Below are 22,856 nucleotides of genomic sequence, written 5' to 3' on the forward strand. Positions count from 1 at the left end.
ATTGCCTGAGTGCATGGACAATGCGGTCTTTGACATGCTGGTGGAGGGCTGGGATGGGTTTTCTCGCAAAGAAGTGTCGACTGGGTAGGTCATAGCGTGGCACTGCGTAGGCCATCAGGGCTTTGAAAGCTTCACTTTCAACCAACCGGTAGGGCATCATCTCTAACGAGATTAGTCTAGCAATGTGGGCATTCAAACCCTGTGTATGCAGATGAGAGGCTGAGTACTTCCTTTTCCTAACGAGAGTCTCTTGTTGGGTGAGCTGGACTGGAGAGCTGCATATGGTGGAACTAGCGGGGGGGTGGTGGTGGACATGGCAGACTGAGAGAGGATTGGTGATGGTATTCTTGCTGTTGGCCTACATACAGTGTTTCCTCCCAAGAACCTGGTGATTCCCTGACTGCTTTGGCCTTGCGATGATACCTCCACATTTGCTGCAGGTGGTATCGTAAACGGTGGGCTTACAGTGAGGGAAGGAATGTAGCGTTGCTGACTAGCTTCATTGTGAGCGGGTGCAACAACGTTACAGGACGTTTGGTAGTTAGTCCAGGCTTGCAAGTGCATGGTGGTTAAATGTCTACGCATGCAAGTTGTATTTAAATTTTTGACATTCTGACCTCTGCTAAAGGTCTTTGAGCATTTCTTACTGATCACTTTGCGCTGATCATTCGGATCTCGGTTAAAAAATTGCCAGACTGCACTCTTCCTACTATCGAATACCTTTTCAGGCATTGCACACTGTGCTACTTTAACAGGATGGCAACGCTGTCCTACAACTGTTTTTGGTTTTGACACACGTTTTTGGCCAGATACGGGCCTGCCAGATGAAAGCTGTTGCCATGTTGATGCCTGCTGCGGCTCCTCCTCCTCATCTGCTTCAGAGCTACTGCCAGCGGCACCCTGTTCCCCCAATGGCTGCCAATCGGGGTCAACAACTGGGTCATCTATCACTTCCTCTTCTATGTCCTGTGCACCTTCCTCTGTGTCACCGTGTAAGCCGGTTCTATAGCATTTGGGACAGGGCACCATAGTCTCATCAGGGTCAGATTCTGGCTCAGTACACTGCGAGGGCAATGTTGTGATCTGAGTCAATGGAACAGCATAATGATCTAGCTGTGGCTGTGTATCTGTGCACTCCATGTCCGATTCATCTTGTAATGGGCATGGCCTGTTAGCAATTTCCCTTTCTAACCCAGGCACGGTATGTGTAAAGAGCTCCATGGAGTAACCTGTTGTGTCGCCTGACACATCCTTCACTGTTGTTCTGGGTGAAGGACGCAAGAAAGAGACTTGTTCCTGACCGGGAGCATCCACTGACGACGCGCTGCTTTTAAATTTTGCACTTTCCGAAGAGGAGGCGAAGGAGCTAGAGGCAGAGTCAGCAAGGAAAGCCAAAACTTTTTCCTGCTGCTCTGGCTTTAAAAGCGGTTTTCCTACTCCCAGAAAAGGGAGCATTCTAGGTCTTTTGTAGCCAGACGATGACGCTGGCTCAACAACTCGAGACTTAGGGGCTATATTGCTTTTCCCACAACCACCTGATGCTCCACGACCACCACCACTACCATCATTACCAGCTGGCAATGACCGCCCACGGCCATGACCTCTTCCACCAGACTTCCCCATTCTTGGAAAAATGTAACCAAACTAACAACCGTTATATGGTCCTGTAAAACCACGTAGAAGGTGTACGTAAACTTGTTGTGAATTTAAGACTCCCTTTTTTATGTGTGGGAGACAGGCAAAAAATCAGGCCCACTGTATTACACTACACAGTTTGATTGGCAGAAAGAGGCTGGCAGATATGCCACTAACAGGACTGACGCAGATGCACACACTGGCAATATAAATCTCCCTTTTTTATGTGTGGGAGAATGCAGGAAAATCAGGCCCACTGTATTACACTACACAGTTTGATTGGCAGAAAGTGGCTGGCAGATATGCCACTAACAGGACTGACGCAGATGCACACACTGGCAATATAAATCTCCCTTTTTTATGTGTTGGAGAATGCAGGAAATTCAGGCCCACTGTATTACACTACACAGTTTGATTGGCAGAAAGAGCCTGGCAGATATGCCACTAACAGGACTGACGCAGATGCACACACTGGCAATATAAATCTCCCTTTTTATGTGTGGGAGAATGCAGGAAAATCAGGCCCACTGTATTACACTACACAGTTTGATTGGCAGAAAGAGGATGGCAGATATTTCAAAAAATACAAGGGCTGTACTACAATTTCAATCTCCCTACAATGATCAAAGGACAAGAACGGCAGCAATAAAAAGGACTGCTGCACACAAGAATGTGGACAAAGAAACAAGAGAACTGTGCAGAAAAGAGCAGCAGGACTTTTGCTTTTAAAAAAGCAGTTGGTTTGCACAGCGGCGTACAAACAGCAATGCAGCTATCAGGGAGCCTTATAAGCTAGAGAGCTGATGCACAGAAATCTAGCCTCCACTGTCCCTGCCAAGAAAAGGTGGTGTTGGACAGTGGAAATCGCTATAGCATAAGCGGTTTGGGGGTTTATATTTCCTCCCTAACAATATCCCTGCTTCAGACGAAGCTGCAGCAACCTCTCCCTATGCTCAGATCGGCAGAAGTAAGATGGCGGTCAGCGTGCATGCCCCTTTATAGCCCCTGTGACGCCGCAGAAAGCAAGCCAATCACTGCCATGCCCTTCTCTGAGATGGGGGGACCAGGAACTATGTCATCACGCTGCCCACACTCTGCGTCCACCTTCATTGGCTGAGAAATGGCGCTGAACGCGTCATATGAAATGCGACTTTGGCGCGAAGATCGCCGACCGCATGGCCAATCCCACACTGTGATCGGCTCGGGTTTCACGAAACCCGACTTTGGCGAAAGTCGGCGATTTATGAAATTGACCTATCCGTTTCGCTCAACCCTAGTGATGAGGTCTGAAATTCCCTGTAGATCAGAAGGGGTCCGCTAAAAAATTTTTCCTTTGTGCTGGAAGGAGTGCTCTGCTTCTGCATGAGCTCACAAATATTTTGCACTAATGAGCAGGTTAATACTGAACATCCTCTGCCCTAGATCAATAGATTTTCATAGTGTGGGTGTAGACTGTCTAGTCATCTGATTAGATAGTAACATCAGGGTAACAATATATGATTACCAGAAAATTAAAAATGAAGTAAAAATACTTTTTTTGTTACAAATTTTCAAATTATAAGCCTAAAATTTCTAAAAACCAATAAACTATGTATTAAAAAATGATGCCTGCATTGACAACTAAAACAAAACATATTCTTATACCAACAAACAAAATTAAAGTCATTAAAGTAATATGCGCATGAATCAATTGAAACCACATATAGCAATCAATGTAATTTACAAAGCGCTAAATACTTACTGTTACATTTCTCTACATCAACATATTCAGGGTTTTTGGGAATTTCTATTGCAATGTTCTCTCTGAGATGAGAATGATAAAGCAAGGGTATTAAAAATATTGCTGAACTACTGGACAAAGAAAAGTAAAAAGCTGTTTTTTTATTACTATGTTCCAATCTGAGCTATAATGAAAGCATTCATATGGAATTACAATACCAAAGTTCCCACAACAAAAATCGTAGCAGTGACAATAAAATTAAAAAACAACACAAAAAAGCATGCAATCCAATACTGACATTTATGCCTCTAAAATGTCCAAATGCACCGTCCACAGCACATTAATTATGGATGGTTTGCATTGTGTGTATTTCGCCTAGATTCCTGTCTAAGGGCAAGTGTAGACGAGCATGTTTTCGGTAGGAGTGCAATCTGACAAAACATCGGATCACACTTAGACCAATGTTAGTTTATGGGACCATGCTAGTGGCAAATCCACAAAAGAGGACTAAAAGCCATCCAAAAATTCAAAAATACAGTTGAAAAAGGGCAGCACCGCTTACCTGCCCAGGTCTCTGATCAAATGCACTACAGGATGCAGCCAGCCCATGTAGCAAGATGTTGCAAAACACAGGTGCAACATACTAAATAGACAGCCACTCACTACCTTCTAGTTCATGGATGGGGTGACTGTTTAGTATACATTTGCACAATAGAGGCCTGTATAGGGCGCTGTTCTCATGTTGTTAATGCATAGTGTCTGGTTCTCAGCTTATCAGGCCTGTTTCACACGTCAGTGGCTCCGGTACGTGTGGTGACAGTTTTCTCACGTACCGGAGACACTGACTCACGTAGACACATTAAAATAAATGTGTCTCTGCACATGTCAGTGTGTTTTCACGGACCGTGTGTCCGTTTGAAAAACACGGAGACATGTCAGTGTTCGTAGGAGCGCACGTATCACACGGACCCATTAAAGTCAATGGGTCCGTGTAAACACGTACCGCACACGGATGCTGTACGTGTCCCGTCTGTGTGCCGACTGAGGACCACACGGACAGTGCAGGAGACAGCGCTAGAGTAAGCGCTGTCCCCCCCTGCGTGTGGTGCTGAAGCCGGAATTCATTCCTTCTTCCCAGCAGCGTTCGCTGGAGAGAAGGAATGAAAAATCCCCGCCCCAGCAGCAAACATGGTGGAGGAGTTGGTTTTCTCCTGTCAGATAACTGCTCCTTCACCCCAATCCCACTTCCACCCTCTGTTACCCTCCCTTCCTTTGAGGTGCACTCTGTGTGCATCTACTCCCCCTCCAACCTCCAACTGGCTGTCATTTACTGCCCGCCAGGGCCAGCCACCACCTTCTTTGACCACTTCACCACCTGGCTACTTAATTTCCTTTCGGCGGACATCCCCACTATCATCATGGGCGACTTCAACATCCCCATTGACACTTCCCTCTCAGCTGCCACTAAACTTCTATCTCTCACTTCCTCCTTCGGCCTCACTCAATGGTCTTCTGCAGCCACTCACCAAGATGGTCACACACTGGACCTCATCTTCACCCGCCTCTGCTCCCTATCTAACCTCTCTAACTCACCTCTTCCTCTCTCTGACCACAACCTTCTCACATTCTCTCCCCTCTCCACTCCATGTCTACAATCCCCACCCCACAAACTTTCACACCCTCGCAGAAATCTTAAACATCTTGACCTATATTCATTCTCTGAATCCCTCCTCCCTCTCACAGACATAAGTTCCTTACACAATGCGGATGACGCTGCCGCTCTATATAACACCATAATAGCTGTAGCTTTGGAATCTGCTGCCCCACTTACACATACCAAAGCTCGCAAAATCAACAGACAGCCCTGGCACACCAGCCTGACCAAAGAACTGAGGCGAGCTTCCAGGACTGCTGAGTGCAGATGGAAAAGATCCCACTCCAACGAGCACTTCATCGCATTCAAACAGTCCCTCACTACTTTCAAGACCACACTCGCCACAGCTAAACAAACCTACTTCTCATCTCTCATATCCTCCCTGTCTCACAACCCTAAACAGTTATTCAACACCTTCAATTCTCTCCTTCATCCCCCAGCACCTCCTACCTCCCCACTTATCTCAGCTGAAGACTTTGATGTTATCAATCTTCTGCTTGAAAAATGAGGCAGAGACAGTTTTGGTCAACAACTCCCAGAGCCCTTCCTCCCGACTTCCCAGCCCTCCACCTCCAAAACCAACTTCTCCACCATTACAGAAGATCAACTCTCCACTCTACTCTCAAGATCACATCTCACCACCTGTGCACTTGACCCGCTCCCATCCCACTTCATCCCAAACCTCACCACAGTCTTCATCCCAACCCTAACCCATCTCTTAAACCTATCACTAACAACTTGTGTTTTCTGCTCAAGCTTTAAACATGCCTCCATCACACCTATCCTCAAAAAGCCCTCTCTTGACCCATCCTCTGTATCTAGCGATCGCCCTATATCACTTCTCCCTTATGCCTCCAAACTACTGGAACAACACGTCTACCTTGAACTGTCCTCCCATCTCTCTTCTTGCTCCCTCTTTGACAGCTTACAATCTGGCTTCCGGTCACACCATTCCACTGAAACTGCCCTAACTAAAGTCACCAATGACCTCTTAACCGCCAAGAGCAAGCGACACTACTCTGTCCTCCTCCTCCTCGACCTGTCGGCTGCCTTTGACACAGTGGACCATTTCCTATTATTACAGACATTCTCATCCCTTGGCATCACAGACTTGGCCCTATCCTGGATCTCATCATACCTAACAGACCGGACCTTCAGCGTCTCCCACTCACACACCACCACCTCACCTCGCCCCCTATCTGTCGGAGTCCCACAAGGTTCAGTCCTTGGGCCCCTGCTCTTCTCCATTTACACCTTTGGCCTGGGACATCTCATAGAATCTCATGGCTTTCAGCATCACCTCTATGCTGATGACACACAGATCTACATCTCTGGACCAGATATCACCTCCCTACTAACCAGAATCCCTCAATGTCTGTCCACTATTTCATCCTTCTTCTCCACTAGATTTCTGAAACTTAACATGGACAAAACAGAATTCATCATCTTTCCCCCATCTCACGCGACCCCCCCAACGAACCTATCCATTACAGTACATGGCTGCCCACTCTCCCCAGTCCCACAAGCTCGCTGCCTCGGGGTAATCCTTGATGCTGATCTCTCCTTCAAACCACATATCCAAGCCCTTTCCACTTCGTGCCGATTTCAACTCAAAAATATTTCACAAATCCGTACATTCCTCAAACAAGAATCTGCAAAAACCCTAGTCCATGCCCTCATCATCTCTCGCCTTGACTACTGCAACCTCCTGCTCTGTGGCCTCCCCTCTAACACTCTCACACCCCTCCAATCTATTCTAAACTCTGCTGCCCGACTAATCCACCTGTCCCCCTGCTATTCCCTGGCCTCTCCCCTCTGTCAATACCTTCACTGGCTCCCCATTGCCCAGAGACTCCAGTACAAAACCCTAACCATGACGTACAAAGCCATCCACAACCTGTCTCCACCATACATCTGTGACCTCGTCTCCCGGTACTTACCTACACGCAACCTCCGATCCTCACAAGATCTCCTTCTCTACTCCCCTCTTATCTCCTCTTCCCACAATCGTATACAAGATTTCTCTCACGTATCACCCCTTCTCTGGAACCCTCTACCACAACACATCAGACTCTCGCCTACCATCGAAACCTTCAAAAAGAGCCTGAAGACCCACCTCTTCCGACAAGCCTACAACCTGAAGTAACCACCGATCGACCAAACCGCTGCATGACCAGCTCTATCCTCACCTACTGTATTCTCACCCATCCCTTGTAGATTGTGAGCCTTCGCGGGCAGGGTCCTCTCTCCTCCTGTACCAGTTATGACTTGTATTGTTTAAGATTATTGTACTTGTTTTTATTATGAATACCCCTCCTCACATGTAAAGCGCCATGGAATAAATGGCGCTATAACAATAAATAATAATAATAATAATAAATCTTTTTTTTTGTGATTAAAATTAAGTTCCTGGTAACCACCCCCTCCCACCCCCTGTGCGCCCGCCCGCTGGAAATAAAGTACTCACCCAGCTCCCTCGATGCTTCCTCTTAGCGTCGCAGCTTGTCCTGTATGAGCGGTCACGTGGTGCCGCTCATTACAGTGATGAATATGCGGCTCCACATCCCATCCACGGTAGCTGTCCTGGGTTTGTGCTTGATCCTCCACCGATTGTGCAGACAGCATGCCGGCCAGTTACATCTCTCCTCACACTGATTTTCCTGGTTTCTATACACAAAGCTAGATTTTGCTAGAATAGGTTCCCCTAAGTTCCAAGAGAATCATTATTAATGGCTCCCACAAAAAAAGAGTGGACCGGATAAAACGGATAGATATTTAATCTGAATTCAAAATCCCCATAACTTAATATAATCAGGAATGTAGGCAACTAAGGAAAATAGTTAAAAAATATTGGTCACTAGAGTTGAGCGACTTTTACTTTTTTCGGATCGAGTCGGGTTTCGCGAAACCCGACTTTGTCAAAAGTCGGGTCGGGTGAAATCAGCCGATAATGGCGAAAAGTCGGGGGCCGACTGAAACACGAAACCCAATGCAAGTCAATGGGGATTCAATGTCGGCAGTGAGTGGAGGACAGGAAAAAACCTACAGTGCCCATTTTAATGCCCAAAACATCAATTCTTATTAATTAAGCTTGTCAATCTTAATTTACTTTATAATAATAGTTAGGCATTGAAAACTGGGGGTCATTTGGCTAAAGTCGTGGGGGGTGTAGGGCTGGCTCAAGATTTTCGTGGGCCCAGGAAACGCGGAATACGTCACCGCGGTGGAGTAGGGAAAGGTAAGTATTTCAACTTTGCAAGTGCTGTGATCCTGAGCAAGAAGGGGGCGCCCACTCAATGGCAATGGCACTGGCACAGGGCCCCTCATAGTACGGCGGTGTTTTGACGGCGGGTGGCGCCTCCCATTGGCAGAGACACTTTTGCGTACTATGAGGGGCCCTGTGCCAGTGACGTCGCCAACGAGTATGCCCCCCCTCACCTGATGAAGGAACCTGCACTTTCATCTGCACCTTCCTTTATGTCCCCATGTAAGGTGGTATAGTATGCGGGAAGGGGAACATGACTTTCAGCTGGGTCAGATTCTGACTGTGTAGAGTGCAAGGGGAATGTAGTGGTCTGGGTCAATGTACCAGCAGACTCATCTAGCAGTGGCTGGGCAATGGGCAGGATGAGGAGGAAACACAGATATAGGCCCAAATAATAAAGTGGGCTAAATGCAGTTCAAATGTGGTAACAGGACTAAACAGGCGGCATTGCTTTGTTCAGTGGAGGAAAACTGTATTGAGTGGCAGACACAGTTAGTAGGCCCAAATAATAAAGTGGGCTAAATGTCTGCCAAAAAATTGTTCATAAATAAACAGGTGGCCTAGCTAGGTACAGCGGTGGGCTCCTCTGCTGAGTAGCAGGCAGTGGTAGTAGGCGCAAAGTATTAACTGGTCTAAATGGAGGCCAGGGCCCCTGTATATTTTAACTATCATCTATCATTTCAACAAATTTGTATTGGCAGTGCCATTGAAGGATTTAACAGCACAGACTACACAGTGGTGGAGCAGGGAGAGGTAAGTATTGTAAGTGGTAGAGCACTGTTCGAGCTGGGGGGGAACAGTCTCTCGTGGGCGGCGGTACTGGCACAGGGCCCCTCATATTAAGACGGTGTGTCTGACGTTGGTTGTGCACCACCACCGTCAGAGACACTTCATTGTACTATGATGGACCCTGTGCCAGTGCCGTTGCCTAAGAGTGGGCCCACCCACTTGTCCAGGCAAACGGCACTCGCACGGGTACTTGCGCCAGGTGGTGACCACGGCCACTAGCAGCAGGGCATGCGAGCTCTTGTAATGCATATTCTGCCAAATCAGGCCAGGTGTCTATTTTAAATGCCCAGTAATCAAAGGGGAATGACCTGTGAGGGAGAACATCGATAAGGGAGGAAAAGTATTTCGTAACCATACTGGATAAATGCTGTCTCCTGTCACTTTGAATCGATGCAGCAGTACCTGTCGTGTCAGCGGTCATTGCGAAATCACTCCACAACCTAGACATAAAACCCCTCTGTCCAACGCCACTTCGGATTTGTGCACATCTAACACCTCTGCCATGTTGCCCCCTACGGCTCGTGTGAGAACCATCACCGCCGCTGTGTGCTGGGAATGTCTGAACCAAATGGTCTACAAGAGTTGCTTGTTTGGTAGCCAATATTTGCTCAAGGTTCTCATGTGGCATGATATTTTGTAATTTTCTTTTATATCATGGATCCAGGAGGCAGGCCAACCAGTAATCGTCATCGGTCATCATTTTGATAATGCAGGGGTCCCTTTTTAGGATACGCAAGGCATACTCAGCCATGTGGGCCAATGTTCCAGGTGTCAATTCACTGCTTGTGCTGGGTTGAGGAGCACTTTCTTGCAAATCAATATCACTTGTGTCCCGCAAAAACTCTGTACCTGACCTTGCAACGCCACCAGTTTCTATTGCCCCCTGAGAAGCATCCTCCTCCCATAAATATTCATCCCCATCATCCTCCTCCTCCTCTTCGTCCGCCACCTCGTCCAGGAGAGTTCCCTGAGCAGACAATGGCTGACTGTCATCAAGGCTTCCCTCCTCCTCGGCTGCAGACGCCTGCTCCTTAATGTGCATCAAACTTTGCATCAGCAGATGCATTAGTGGGATGCTCATGCTTATGATGGCGTTGTCTACACTTACCAGCCATGTGCATTCCTCAAAACACTGAAGGACTTGACAGAGGTCTTGTAGCTTCGACTACTGCACACCAGACAACTCCATGTCTGCCATCCAAGTGCCTGCCCGTGTATGTATATCCTCCCACAAACTAATTACAGCACGCCTCTGTTCGCACAGCCTCTGAACCATGTGCAGTGTGGAGTTCCACCTTGTTGCAACGTCGATTATTAGGCGGTGCTGGGGAAGCTTCAGCGATCGCTGATGGTTCAGCATACGGCTGGAGTGTACAGGCGACCAGCGGATGTGCGAGCAAAGTCTTCACACCTTCCGGAGCAGGGCTGGTAACTCCGGATAATTTTTGAGGAAGCACTGCACTACCAGGTTCAGTGTGTGAGCCAGGCAAGGTATGTGTTTCAGTTCTGAAAGGGCTATGGCAGCCATAAAATTCCTTCCGTTATCACTGACTAACTTGCCTGCCTCAAGATGTACACTGCCCAGCCATGACTGAGTTTGTTACTGCAAGAACTCGGCCAGTACTTCCGCGGTGTGTCTGTTTTCGCCCAAACACTTCGTTTGTAACACAATCTGCTGACGCTTACCACTAGCTGTTCCGTAATGGGACACCTCGTGTGCAACACTGGCAGCTGCGGATGGAGTGGTCATGCGACTGCGCTCTGTGGACGAGCTTTTGCTTCTGGAGGAGGAGGAGGGGGGGTGGCGAACGCCTACAGCCAACTGTTTCATAGACCGTGGGCTAGGCAGAACTGTCCCACTATGGCTGTCCCCTGTGGACCCTACATCCACCACATTCACCCAGTACGCCGTGATGGACACGTAACGTCCCTGTCCATGCCTTCTGGTCCATGCATCTGTTGTGAGGTGCACCTTTCCACTGACTGATTGCTTCAGTGCATGGACAATGCGGTCTTTGACATGCTAGTGGAGGGCTGGGATGGCTTTTCTCGCAAAGAAGTGCCGACTGGGTAGGTGATAGCTTGGTACTGCGTAGGCCATCAGGTCTTTGAAAGCTTTGCTTTCAACCAACCGGTAGGGCATCATCTCTAACGAGATTAGTATAGCAATGTGGGCGTTCCAATCCCTCTGTATGCGGATGAGAGGATGAGTACTTTCTTTTCCTCACGAGAGTCTCTTGTAGGGCGAGCTGGACTGGAGAGCTGCATATGGTGGAACTAGTGGTGGTGGTGGTGGACATGGCAGATTGAGAGAGGGTTGGTGATGGTTTTCTTGATGTTGGCCTACATACAGTGTTTCCTACCAATAACCTTGTGATTCCCTGACTGCTTTGGCCTTGCGACGATACCTCCACATTTCCTGCTGGTGGTGTCCTAACCGGTGGGCTTACAGTGAGGGAAGCAATGTAGCGTTGCTGACTACCTTCATTCTGAGCAGGTGCACCAAAGGTGCGGGACATTTGGTAGTTAGTCCAGGCTTGCAAGTGCATGCTGGTTAAATGTCTAAGCATGCACGTTGTATTCAAATTTTGGAGATTCTTCCCTCTTCTAAAGGTCTATGAGCATTTGTTACAGATAACTTTGCACTGATCATTCGGATCTTGGTTAAAAAATTGCCATACTACACTCTTCCTACTATCGAATACCTTTTCTAGCATTGCATGCTGTGCTACTTTCACCGGATGGCCACGCTGTCCTAAAACTGTTTTTGTTTCTTGCAAACGTTTTTGGCCTCATACGGGCCTGCCAGATGACAGCTGTTGCGATGTAGATGGCTGCTGCACATCCTCCTCCTCCGCTTCTGAGCTACTGGCAGCGGCACCCTCTTCCCCCAATGGCTGCCAATCTGGGTCAACAACTGGGTCATCTATCACCTCCTCTTCAATGCCATGTGCACCTTCTTCTGTGTCACCGTGTAAGGTGCTATAGCATTCAGGATGGGGCACCAAAGTCTCATCAGGGTCAGATTCTGGCTCAGTACACTGCAAGGCCATTGTAGTGATCTGAGTCAATGGAACATCATAATAATCTAGCTGTGGCTGTGCATCAGTGCACTCCATGTTCGATTCATCTTGTAATGGGCAGTTAACAATTTCCCTTTCTAACCCAGGCACAGTAGGTGAAAAGAGCTCCATGGAGTAACCTGTAGTGTCGCCTGACGCATCTTTCACTGTTGGTTTGGGTGAAGGACACAAGGAAACGTCGTGTTCCTGACCGGGAGCATCCACTGACGACTCACTTCTTTTATATTTGGAACTTTCTGAAGAGGAGGCGAAAGAGCTAGAGGCTGAGTCAGCAAGGAAAGCCAAAACTTTTTCCTGCTGCTCCGGCTTTAAAAGCTGTTTTCCTACTCCCAGATAAGGGAGCCTTCGAGGCCTTATGTAGTCAGACGATGACGCTGGCTCAACACCTCCAGCCTTAGGTGCTATTGTGCTTTTGCCACTACCACCAGATGCACCATCACCACCACCACCATCAGTACCAGCTGGCAACCACCACCCACGGTCTCTTCCACCAGACTTCCTCATTTTTTGGAAAATCTAACCAAAATAACAACCGTTATATGGTACTGTAAAACAAGGTAGAAGGTGTATATAAACTTGTTGAGAATTTAAATCTCGATTTTTTTTTTTGGAGACTGAACCAAAACTCAGGCCCTGTGCATAAAACAACACAATTTAAGTGGCAGAAAGTGGCTGACTGATATACGACAAACTAACAGGACTGTAGTATATCCACTTTGTGAGAATTTGAATCTCCCTTTTTTTTGGGAGACCGAACCAAAACTCAGGCCCAGTGTATATAACAACGCAATCTAAGAGGCAGAAAGTGGCTGGCTGACATACGACAAACTAACAGGACTGAAGTATATCCACTTTGTGAGAATTTGAATCTCACTTTTTTTTCTGGAGACTTAACCAAAACTCAGGCCCAGTGTATAAAACAACACAATGTAAGTGGCAGAAAGTGGCTGGAAGATATATGAAAAAATACAAGGACTGTAGTACAATTTCAATCTCCCTACAATGATCTCAGGACAAGTATGGCAGCAATAAATAGGACTGCTGCACACAAAAGTGTGGGCAAATAAACAAGAAAACTGTGCAGAAAGGAGCACAGGATTTTTGCTTTTAAAAAAGCAGTTGGTTTGCACAGCGGCGTACAAACAGCAATGCAGCTATCAGGGAGCCTTATAAGGCAACCTAATAAGCTACAGAGATGATGCACAAAAATATAGCCTCCACTGTCCCTGCAAAAAAAGGTGGTGTTGGACAGTGGAAATCGCTACAGCACAAGCAGTTTGGGGGTTAATCTTCCCTCCCTAACTATATCCCTTCTTCTGATGAAGTTGCAACAATGCCAAACGATATGTTTGGCGTAAAGGCAACACAGCTCATCACCCTGAACACACTATCCCCACTGTCAAACATGGTGATGGCAGCATCATGGATTGGGCCTGCTTTCCTTCAGCAGGGACAGGGAAGATGGTTAAAATTGATGGGAAGATGGATGGAGCAAAATACAGGACCATTCTTAAAGAAAACCTGTTGGAGTCTGCAAAAGACCTGAGACTGGGACGGAGATTTGTCTTCCAACAAGACAATGATCCCAAATATAAAGCAAAATCTACAATGGAATGGTTCACAAATAAACGTATCCAAGTTTAGAATGGCCAAAGAGAAGAAGAAAGAGCTGAAAACTGCTGTTCATGTTCACAAACGATCTCCATCATAACTCACTGAGCTTGAACTGTTTGCCAAGGAAGAATGGCTAAGAACTTCAGTCTCTCGATGTACAAAACTGATAGAGACATACCCCAAGCTACTTGCAGCTGTAATCACAGCAAAAGGTTGCGCAACAAAGTATTACTTTAAAGGGGCCAAATAATATTGCACGCTCCACTTTTCAGTTTTTGAATTTCCGCAAAAATGTAAAATAACCAAAAAATTTCGTTCAACTTCACAACTGTGTTCCACTTGATGCTGATTCTTCACCAAAAATTTACATTTGGTATTTTATGTTTATGTTTATGTATGAAGCATAATATGTGGGAAAAGGTTGAAAAGTTCCAGGGGGCCGAATACTTTCACAAGGCACTGTATATGATAAGACAATGGATGATTGATGTTATAAAGGTGTTCCTTCATTCTCACGCCTCAATTCATGCTTTGCTCTGCCTACACACAGCTTCTGACAAGGACATTATATGTAATATATTATTCCTTTAGTGTGGCACTTTATATGTGTTCTAATTGTGAATGTCTCATCAGAGCCAAAAAAGGTGAATAAGGGATTACGATTTCTCATTGCCTTACACATTTTGCATATTTTACAAGGAAAAAAACTATTTCTGTACAATGCACTTATCTTTACTGGTTTATTTCTGACCCCTGTTAGAGCTATTTGAATGGCCAGATTATTCACCTTTCCATATACAAAGGTAGGTTTTGCTGGAATAAGTTCCCCTATTACTTGGTCTCCCTGTAGAACTGACCAATAGGGTTGAGCGAAACGGATCAGACAAATTCAAGAGTTTCGGCAAAGTCGGGTTTTATGAAATCTAACCCGATCCTAGTGTGGGATCGGCCATGAGGTCGCCGATCTGCATGCAAAAGTCTTGTTTCATATGACGCTTTCAGCGCCATTTCTCAGCCAACGAAGGAGGATGCAGAGTGTGGGCAGCGTGATGACATAGGTCTCGGTCCCCACCATCTTAGAGAAGGGCATGACAGTGATTGGCTTGCTTTCTGCGGCGTCACAGGGTCTATAAAGGGGAATGCACGCCGACCGCCATCTTACTTCTGCCGATCTTAGCATAGGGAGAGGTTCTGGCAGCTTCGTCAGAAGCAGGGATATCTTTAGGGAGGGAAGATTAATCCCCAAACCGCTTGTGCTGTAGCGATTTCCACTGTCTAACACCACCTTTTCTTTGCAGGGACAGTGGAGGATAGATTTTTGTGCATCAGCTCTGTAGCTTATTAGGCTGCCTTATAAGGCTCCCTGATAGCTGCATTGCTGTTTGTACGCTGCTGTGCAAACCAACTGCTTTTTTAAAAGCAAAAATCCTGTTCTCCTTTCTGCACAATTATCTTGTTTATTTGTCCACACTTTTGTGTGCAGCAGTCCTTTTTATTGCTGGCTGCCATACTTGTCCTGAGATCATTGTAGGGAGATTGAAATTGTAGTACAGTCCTTGTATTTTTTTATATATCTTCCAGCCACGTACTGCCACTTACATTGTGTAGTGTAATACACAGGGCCGCCCCGAACGTATAGGCAAACTAGGCGGCCGCCTAGGGCGCCGACCCTAAGGGGGCGCCAGAGAAAAAATTGAAAAAATTATAAAAAATCTTTTCAAAAGGCAAAAGGTGTATGGAGCGGAGCTGAATGTGTATGAGGTGTATGGAGCGGAGCTGTGTGTTTATGAGGTGTACGGAGCGGAGTCGTGTGTGTATGAGGTGTATGGAGCAGAGCTAAATGTGTACAAGGTGTACAGAGCGGAGCCGCATGTGTACGAGGTGTATGGAGCGGAGCGCGTGTGTACGGAGCGCAGCCGCGTGTGTAGGAGTAGCTATGTGTGGCCATTATACGGTACGAAGTATCATGTGCGGCCAATATACAGTATGGAGCATCATGTGTGGTCATTATACAGTATGGAGCATCATGTGTGGCCATTATACAGTATGGAGCATCATGTGTGGCCATTATACAGTATGGAGCACTGTGTGGCCATATTTTTTTGTTTATAATTATTCTTTATGAAAGAGTGTGATCAGCAGTGCTAAATGGGTGTGGTTGGGACGTGGATATGGGTGTGGCTAGTTATGAATGGGTGTGGTCAGAGGCGTGGCCTAAAATTTGCTGCGGCGCGCGAAGCAAAACTTTGTCCCTCTTTCCCATCTTCAAAAGTTCGGAGGTATGTTAAAAGTAGTAGGGGCGCAACAAAATAGTTTCGCCTAGGGCGCCGTAATCTCTCGGGCCGGCCCTGGTAATACACAGGGCCTGTTTTTCGCTGCAGTCTCCCCCCAAAAAAGGGAGATTTAAATTGCCAACAAGTTTATATACGTCAGTTCTGTTTGTCGTATATCTGCCAGCCACGTTCTGCCACTTACATTATGTAGTGTAATACCCAGGGCCTGTTTTTTGCTGCAGTCTCCCCCCCACAAAGATGGAGATTTAAATTGCCACTAAGTGGATCTACGTCAGTTCTGTTTGTCTTATATCTGCCAGCCACGTTCTGCCACTTACATTGTATAGTGTAATACACAGCGCCTGATTTTCGCTGCAGTCTCCCTCCAAAAAAAGGGGGATTTAAATTGCCAACAAGTTTATATATGCAGCGCCCCAGAGTCCTGGTCGTTGCAGTAATGTCGCTCTGCCACTAAGGGGAGTGGTGTTACGTCTGATTGTACTAAAGGAGTTCACCTGACCAGGTATCACAGTCACACACTACACTTCACATTGCGGCCACCAGGGGGAGCAAAGGGTTCTATCTATTAGGCCACTCCTCACACTCTGGTAAAACTAGGAGTCGGATAGGAAGTTAGGGAGAAGCTGACTGGGCTCTGCCCCGGTATCATCGAGTCAGAAAGAGAAAGCTGATTGGGGAGACCCAGGGAGGACCTGTCAGGGGTGGGATCCTGACAGCGGCCTAGCACGAGATAGAGCTTTACGGAGCTGCGCCTGCACTCCCTTGCGGCAGCATCCTAAGAAAGGACAAGGAGCGAAGTATATTGTGGAGAAGTGAGAAACTAGATCACAGCACTAGGAGATAATACCAGGAGGAGTCCTGCCTTAAGATCGGCAACATCCTTCTGAGGCGCGTAGCCGGCGACCGGAACGCCGAGGGAGTGATTGGCTCTACGCATTACTCTGAACTACGGCGGGGCAGTTAATTCCAAGTTGGCTGTCCAACCTTTACACCTATGAAGACAACGGAGGCAAATTGTGGGAGAGGGGCGTCTCTAGGGTCCCTATAAAATAGCTCCAGGCCTACCCCGTCATACGGGTCATCCTATCCATATCATATGGGGGACGTAGAGAGAGAGAAACAGAAACATACACGACAGTTGTGAGGACTATCCCGTGGTGCTCAGCAGGGAGGTACTACAACACACAGGTGCTAGTAGGAAGGCTACTGATTTCTACCTGCAAAGGGAACTCTGGATGTGCCTTCAGACCGGCCGGTCTCAGCCAGCCCTGTTAGCAGTGCTCTGGATTGTGGATGCCGAAGCCTTCAGTAAAAAGGTAAAGAGACTGCAACCCTGTGTCCTCGTCATTTACTGTGACCTACACCATTACTATCTACTCATCAAGGGAAGCCCTGGGGACATACTTCACCTGTGGGAAGGTATACCATCTAGCTGCCATTCCATCACCCCAGTGGACCCCTAGCAGCGTCGGTCACCCTGACTGAATACCACAGGTGGCGTCATGAACACTTGACAAACTTTCATCACCTTTAATTGGGCGCCCCTTAGCAGGGCCACGGACCGGGTCGGGCCACTGTGACATCCCCAGAACCGAGACAGAAGGGACCCGGTACCGAGTACCCCACTGCCCTGCGTCTGGGGGCGCTCCATATACGTCAGTTCTGTTTGTCGTATATCTGCCAGCCATGTTCTGCCACTTACACTGTATAGTGTAATATACAGGGCCTGTTTTTCGCTGCAGTCTCCCCCCCAAAAAAAAGGGAGATTTAAATTGCCACTAGGTGGATCTACGTCAGTTCTGTTTGTGGTATATCTGCCAGCCACGTTTTGCCACTTACATGGTATAGTGTAATACACAGGGCCTGTTTTTTGCTGCAGTCTCCCCCCCTAAAAAGGGAGATTTAAATTCTCAACAAGTTTAGATACACCTTCTACCTTGTTTTACAGTAGCATATAACAGTTGTTATTTTGGTTACATTTTCACAAAAATGAGGAAGTGTGGTGGAAGAGGCCATGTGCGGTTGTTGCCAGCTGGTAATGATGGTGGTGGTGGTGGTGGTGGTGGAGCATCTTGTGGTAGTGGGAAAAGTAAAATAGCAGCTTAGGCTACTTTCACACTAGCGTTTTTTTGCATACGTCGCAATGCGTCGTTTTGGCGAAAAAACGCATCCTGCAAAGTCATCTGCAGGATGCGTTTTTTCCCCATAGACTAACATTAGCGACGCATTGCGACGTATTGACACACGTCGCAACCGTCGTGCGACGGTTGCGTCGTGTTGTGGCGGACCGCTGGCAGCAAAAAACGTTACATGTAACTTTTTTGGTGCCGAAGGTCCGCCATTTCCGACCGCGCATGCGCGGCCGGAACTCTGCCCCCACCTCCCCGCACCTCACAATGGGGCAGCGGATGCGTGGAAAAACAGCATCCGCTGCCCCCGTTGTGCGGCGCTTGCACAGTATGCGTCGGTACGTCAGGCCGACGCTAGTGTGAAAGTAGCCTAAGGCTGGAGGTGTTGAGCCAGCGTCATCATCTGGCTACACAAGGCCTCGAAGGCTCCCTTATCTGGGAATAGGAAAACCGCTTTTAAAGCCGGAGCAGCAGGAACAAGTTTTGGCTTTCCTTGCTGACTCAGCCTCTAGCTCTTTCGCCTCCTTTTCTGAAAGTTCCAAATTTAAAAGCAGTGAGGTGTCAGTGGGTGCTCCAGGGCGGGAACAAGTTGCTTCTGTGTGTCTTTCAACCAAACCAACAGTGAAGGATGCGTCAGGCGACACAACAGGTTACTCCATGGAGCTCTTTACAGATACCGTGCTTGGGTTAGAAAGGGAAATTGTTAACAGCCCATTACAAGATGAATCGGACATGGAGTGCACTGATGCACTCAGATCACTACATTGCCCTCGCAGTGTACGGAGCCAGAATCTGACCCTGATGAGACTATGGTGCCCCGTCCCGAATGCTATAGCACCTTACACGGTGACACAGAGGAAGGTGCACATGACATTGAAGAGGAGGTGATAGATGACCCAGTTGTTGACCCAGATTGGCAGCCATTGGGGGAAGAGGGTGCCGCTGACAGTAGCTCAGAAGCGGAGGAGGATGATCCGCAGCAGCCATCTACATCACAACAGCTTTCATCTGGCAGGCCCATCTCAGGCCAAAAACATTTGTCAACCAAAAAAACAATTTAGGACAGCATGGCCATCAGGTGAAAGTAGCACAGTGTGCAATGCCTGAAAAGGTATTCCATCGTAGGAATAGTGGAGTGTGGCAATTTTTTAACGAAGATCCAAATGATCAGTGCAAAGTTATCTGTAACACATGCTCAAAGACCTATAGCAGAGGGAAAAATCTTCAAAATTTAAATACAACGTGCATGCGTAGACATTTAACCAGCATGCACTTGCAAGTCTGGACTAACTACCAGACGTCCCGTACTGTTGGTGCACCTGCTCAAAATGAAGGTAGTCAGCAATGCTACATTGCTTCCCTCACTGTAAGCCCACCAGTTAGGATACAGCAAATGTGCACCAGCAGCAAATGTGGAGGTATCGTTGCAAGGCCAAAGCAGTCAGGGAATCACAAGGTTTTTGGTAGGAAACACTGTATGTAGGTCAACATCGAGAATACCATCACCGACCCTCTCTCAATCCACCATGTCCACCACCACCACCACTGCTAGTTCCACCATATGCAGCTCTCCAGTCCAGCTCACCCTACAAGAGACTCTCGTTAGGAAAAGAAAGTACTCACCCTCTCATCCACGTAAACAGGTTTTGAACACCCACATTGCTATACTAATCTCGTTAGAGATGATGCCCTACCGGTTGGTTGAAAGCGAAGCTTTCAAAGCCCTGATGGCCTACGCAGTACCACGCTATGACCTACCCATTCGACACTTTTTTGCTAGAAAAGCCATCCCAGCCCTCCACCAGCATGTCAAAGACCGCATTCTCCGTGCACTGAAGCAATCAGTCAGTAGAAAGGTGCACCTCACAACAGATGCATGGACCAGTAGGCATGGCCAGGGACATTACGTGTCCATCACGGCACACTGGGTTAATGTGGTGGATGCAGGGTCCACAGGGGACAGCCATAGTGGGACAGTTCTGCCTAGCCCATGGTCTAGGAATCAGTTGGCTGTAGGCATTCGCCACCCCTCCTCCTCCTCCTCCTCCAGAAGCGAAAGCTCGTCCACAGAGCGCAGTCGTACTACCACTCCATCCGCAGCTTCCAGTGTTACACACGAGGTGTCCCATTATGGAACAGCTAGTGGTAAGCGTTAGCAGGCTGTGTTGGAAATGAAGTGTTTGGGTGACAATAGACACACCACGGAACTACTGGCCGAGGACTTGCAGCAAGAAGCTCAGTCATGGCTGAGCAGTGTACATCTTGAAGCAGGCAAGGTAGTCAGTGATAACAGAAGGAATTTTATGGCTGCCATAGCCCTTTCAGAACTGAAACACATACCTTGCCTGGCTCACACCTTGAACCTGGTGGTGCAGTGCTTCCTGAAAAATTATCCGGGGTTACCAGCCCTGCTCCTCAAGATGCGAAGACTTTGCTCGCACATCCGCTGGTTGCCCATACACTCCAGCCGTATGCTGAACCATCAGCGATCGCTGAAGCTTCCCCAGCACCGCCTAATAATCGATGTTGCAACAAGGTGGAACTCCACTCTGCACATGCTTCAGAGGCTGTGCGAACAGAGGCATGCTGTTATGTATTTGTGGGAGGATACACATACACGGGCAGGCAGTTGGATGGCAGACATGGAGTTGTCAGGTGTGCAGTGGTCGAAGCTACAAGACCTCTGGCAAATCCTTCAGTGTTTTGAGGAATGCACATGGCTGGTAAGTGCAGACGACACCATCATAAGCATGAGCATCCCACTAATGCGTCTGCTGATGCAAAGTTTGACACACATTAAGGAGCAGGCGTCTGCAGCCGAGGAGGAGGGAAGCCTTGATGACTGTCAGCCATTGTCTGCTCAGGGAACTCTCCTGAACGAGGTGGCGGACAAAGAAGAGGAGGAGGAGGATGATGGGGATGAATATTTATGGGAGGAGGATGCTTCTCAGGGGGCAATAGAAACTGGTGGCATTGCAAGGTCAGGTACAGGGTTTTTGTGGGACACAAGTGATATTGATTTGCAAGAAAGTGCTCCTCAACCCAGCACAAGCAGTGAATTGACACCTGGAACCTTGGCCCACATGGCTGAGTATGCCTTGCGTATCTTAAAAAGGGACCCATGCATTATCAAAATGATGCCAGATGATGATTACTGGTTGGCCTGCCTCCTGGATCCATGATATAAAGGAAAATTACAAAATATCATGCCACATGAGAACCTTGAGCAAATTTTGGCTACCAAACAAGCAACTCTTGTAGACCGTTTGGTTCAGGCATTCCCAGCACACAGCGGCGGTGATGGTTCTCACACGAGCTGTAGGGGGCAACATGGCAGAGGTGTTAGAGGTGCACAAATCAGAAGTGGCGTTGGACAGAGGGTTTTTATGACCAGGTTGTGGAGTGATTTTGCAATGACCGCAGACACGACAGGTACTGCTGCATCGATTCACAGTGACAGGAGACTGCATTTGTCCTGTATGTTTACGAACTATTTTTCCTCCCTTATTGATTTTCTCCCTCACAGGTCATTCCCCTTTGATTACTGGGCATCTAAAACAGACACCTGGCCTGAATTGGCAGAATATGCATTACAGGAGCTCGCATGCCCTGCTGCTAGTGTGCTATCAGGAAGAGTCATCAGTGCTGCTGCTTCAATACTGACCGAAAAAAGGACTCGTCTGGCTATCCGAAATGTTGATGATCTAACCTACATTAAAATGAACCAATCATGGATTTCCAATTATTTTGCCCCACCTTCCCCTGCTGACACGTAGCTTGCCTGAAAAATGTCTTGCTTTTGGCCTCCTCTTACTGACTGCTCCAATTCCTCCATTTGCAGCTGCTGAATGTCAACCATAGGCCAGTTTTTTTTCCTAGCTAGCGCAAGCAGCCGAGCGAGTGTCGTTTGCCTGGACAGGTGGGTGTGCCCACTCTTGGGCTACGGCACTGGCACAGGGTCCCTCATAGTACAATGAAGTGTCTCTGACGGTGGTGGTGCACAACCAACGTCAGACACCATCGTAATATGAGGGGCCCTGTGCCAGTACCGCCGCCCACGAGAGAGTGTTCCCCCCAGGTCAAACAGTGCTCTACCACTTGCAAAACTTACCTCTCCCTGCTCCACCACTGTGTAGTCTGTGCTGTTAAATCCTTCAATGGCACTGCCAATACAAATTTGTTGAAATGATAGATGATAGTAAAAATATACAGGGGCCCTGTCCTCCTTTAAGACCAGTTAATACTTTGCGCCAACTACCACTGTCTGCTACTCAGCAGATGAGCCCACCCTTGTATCTAGCTATGCCACCTGTTTATTTATGAACTTTTTTGGCAGACATTTGTCTCACTTTATTATTTTGGCCTACTAACTGTGTCAGCCACTCCTTACAGTTGTCCTCCGCTGAACAACGCTATGCCGCGTGCGTACTCCTGTAATCAATTTTGAACTGCATTGAGCCTACTTTTTTATTTTAGGCCTACTACCTATGTCTGTCTGCGCCACTCCTTACAATCGTCCTCCGCTGAACAAACCTATGCCACCAATTTACTCCTGTTACCAGTTTTGAACTGCATTGAGCCTAGTTTTTTATTTTAGGCCTACTACATGTATCTGTCTGCGCCTGTGTCTGTCTTGCGACTTTTGAGAAAGTCGGGTTTCGCGAAACCCGACT

General features: G+C 47.6%; 1 protein-coding gene across 1 annotated transcript in view; it reads right to left on the reverse strand.

Annotated features, from left to right (window-relative positions):
• LOC143765632 (NXPE family member 1-like) overlaps positions 1-22,856 on the reverse strand; it is a 302,041-nt gene that overhangs the window by 122,523 nt on the left and 156,662 nt on the right. The window contains exon 4 of the mRNA XM_077252480.1: positions 3,377-3,438. Coding sequence (XP_077108595.1) covers positions 3,377-3,438 — 62 coding nt within the window. The remainder of the gene's footprint in view (positions 1-3,376; positions 3,439-22,856) is intronic.

Source organism: Ranitomeya variabilis, chromosome 4 (assembly GCF_051348905.1).
Source record: "Ranitomeya variabilis isolate aRanVar5 chromosome 4, aRanVar5.hap1, whole genome shotgun sequence".
Taxonomy (NCBI): Eukaryota; Metazoa; Chordata; class Amphibia; order Anura; family Dendrobatidae; genus Ranitomeya; species Ranitomeya variabilis.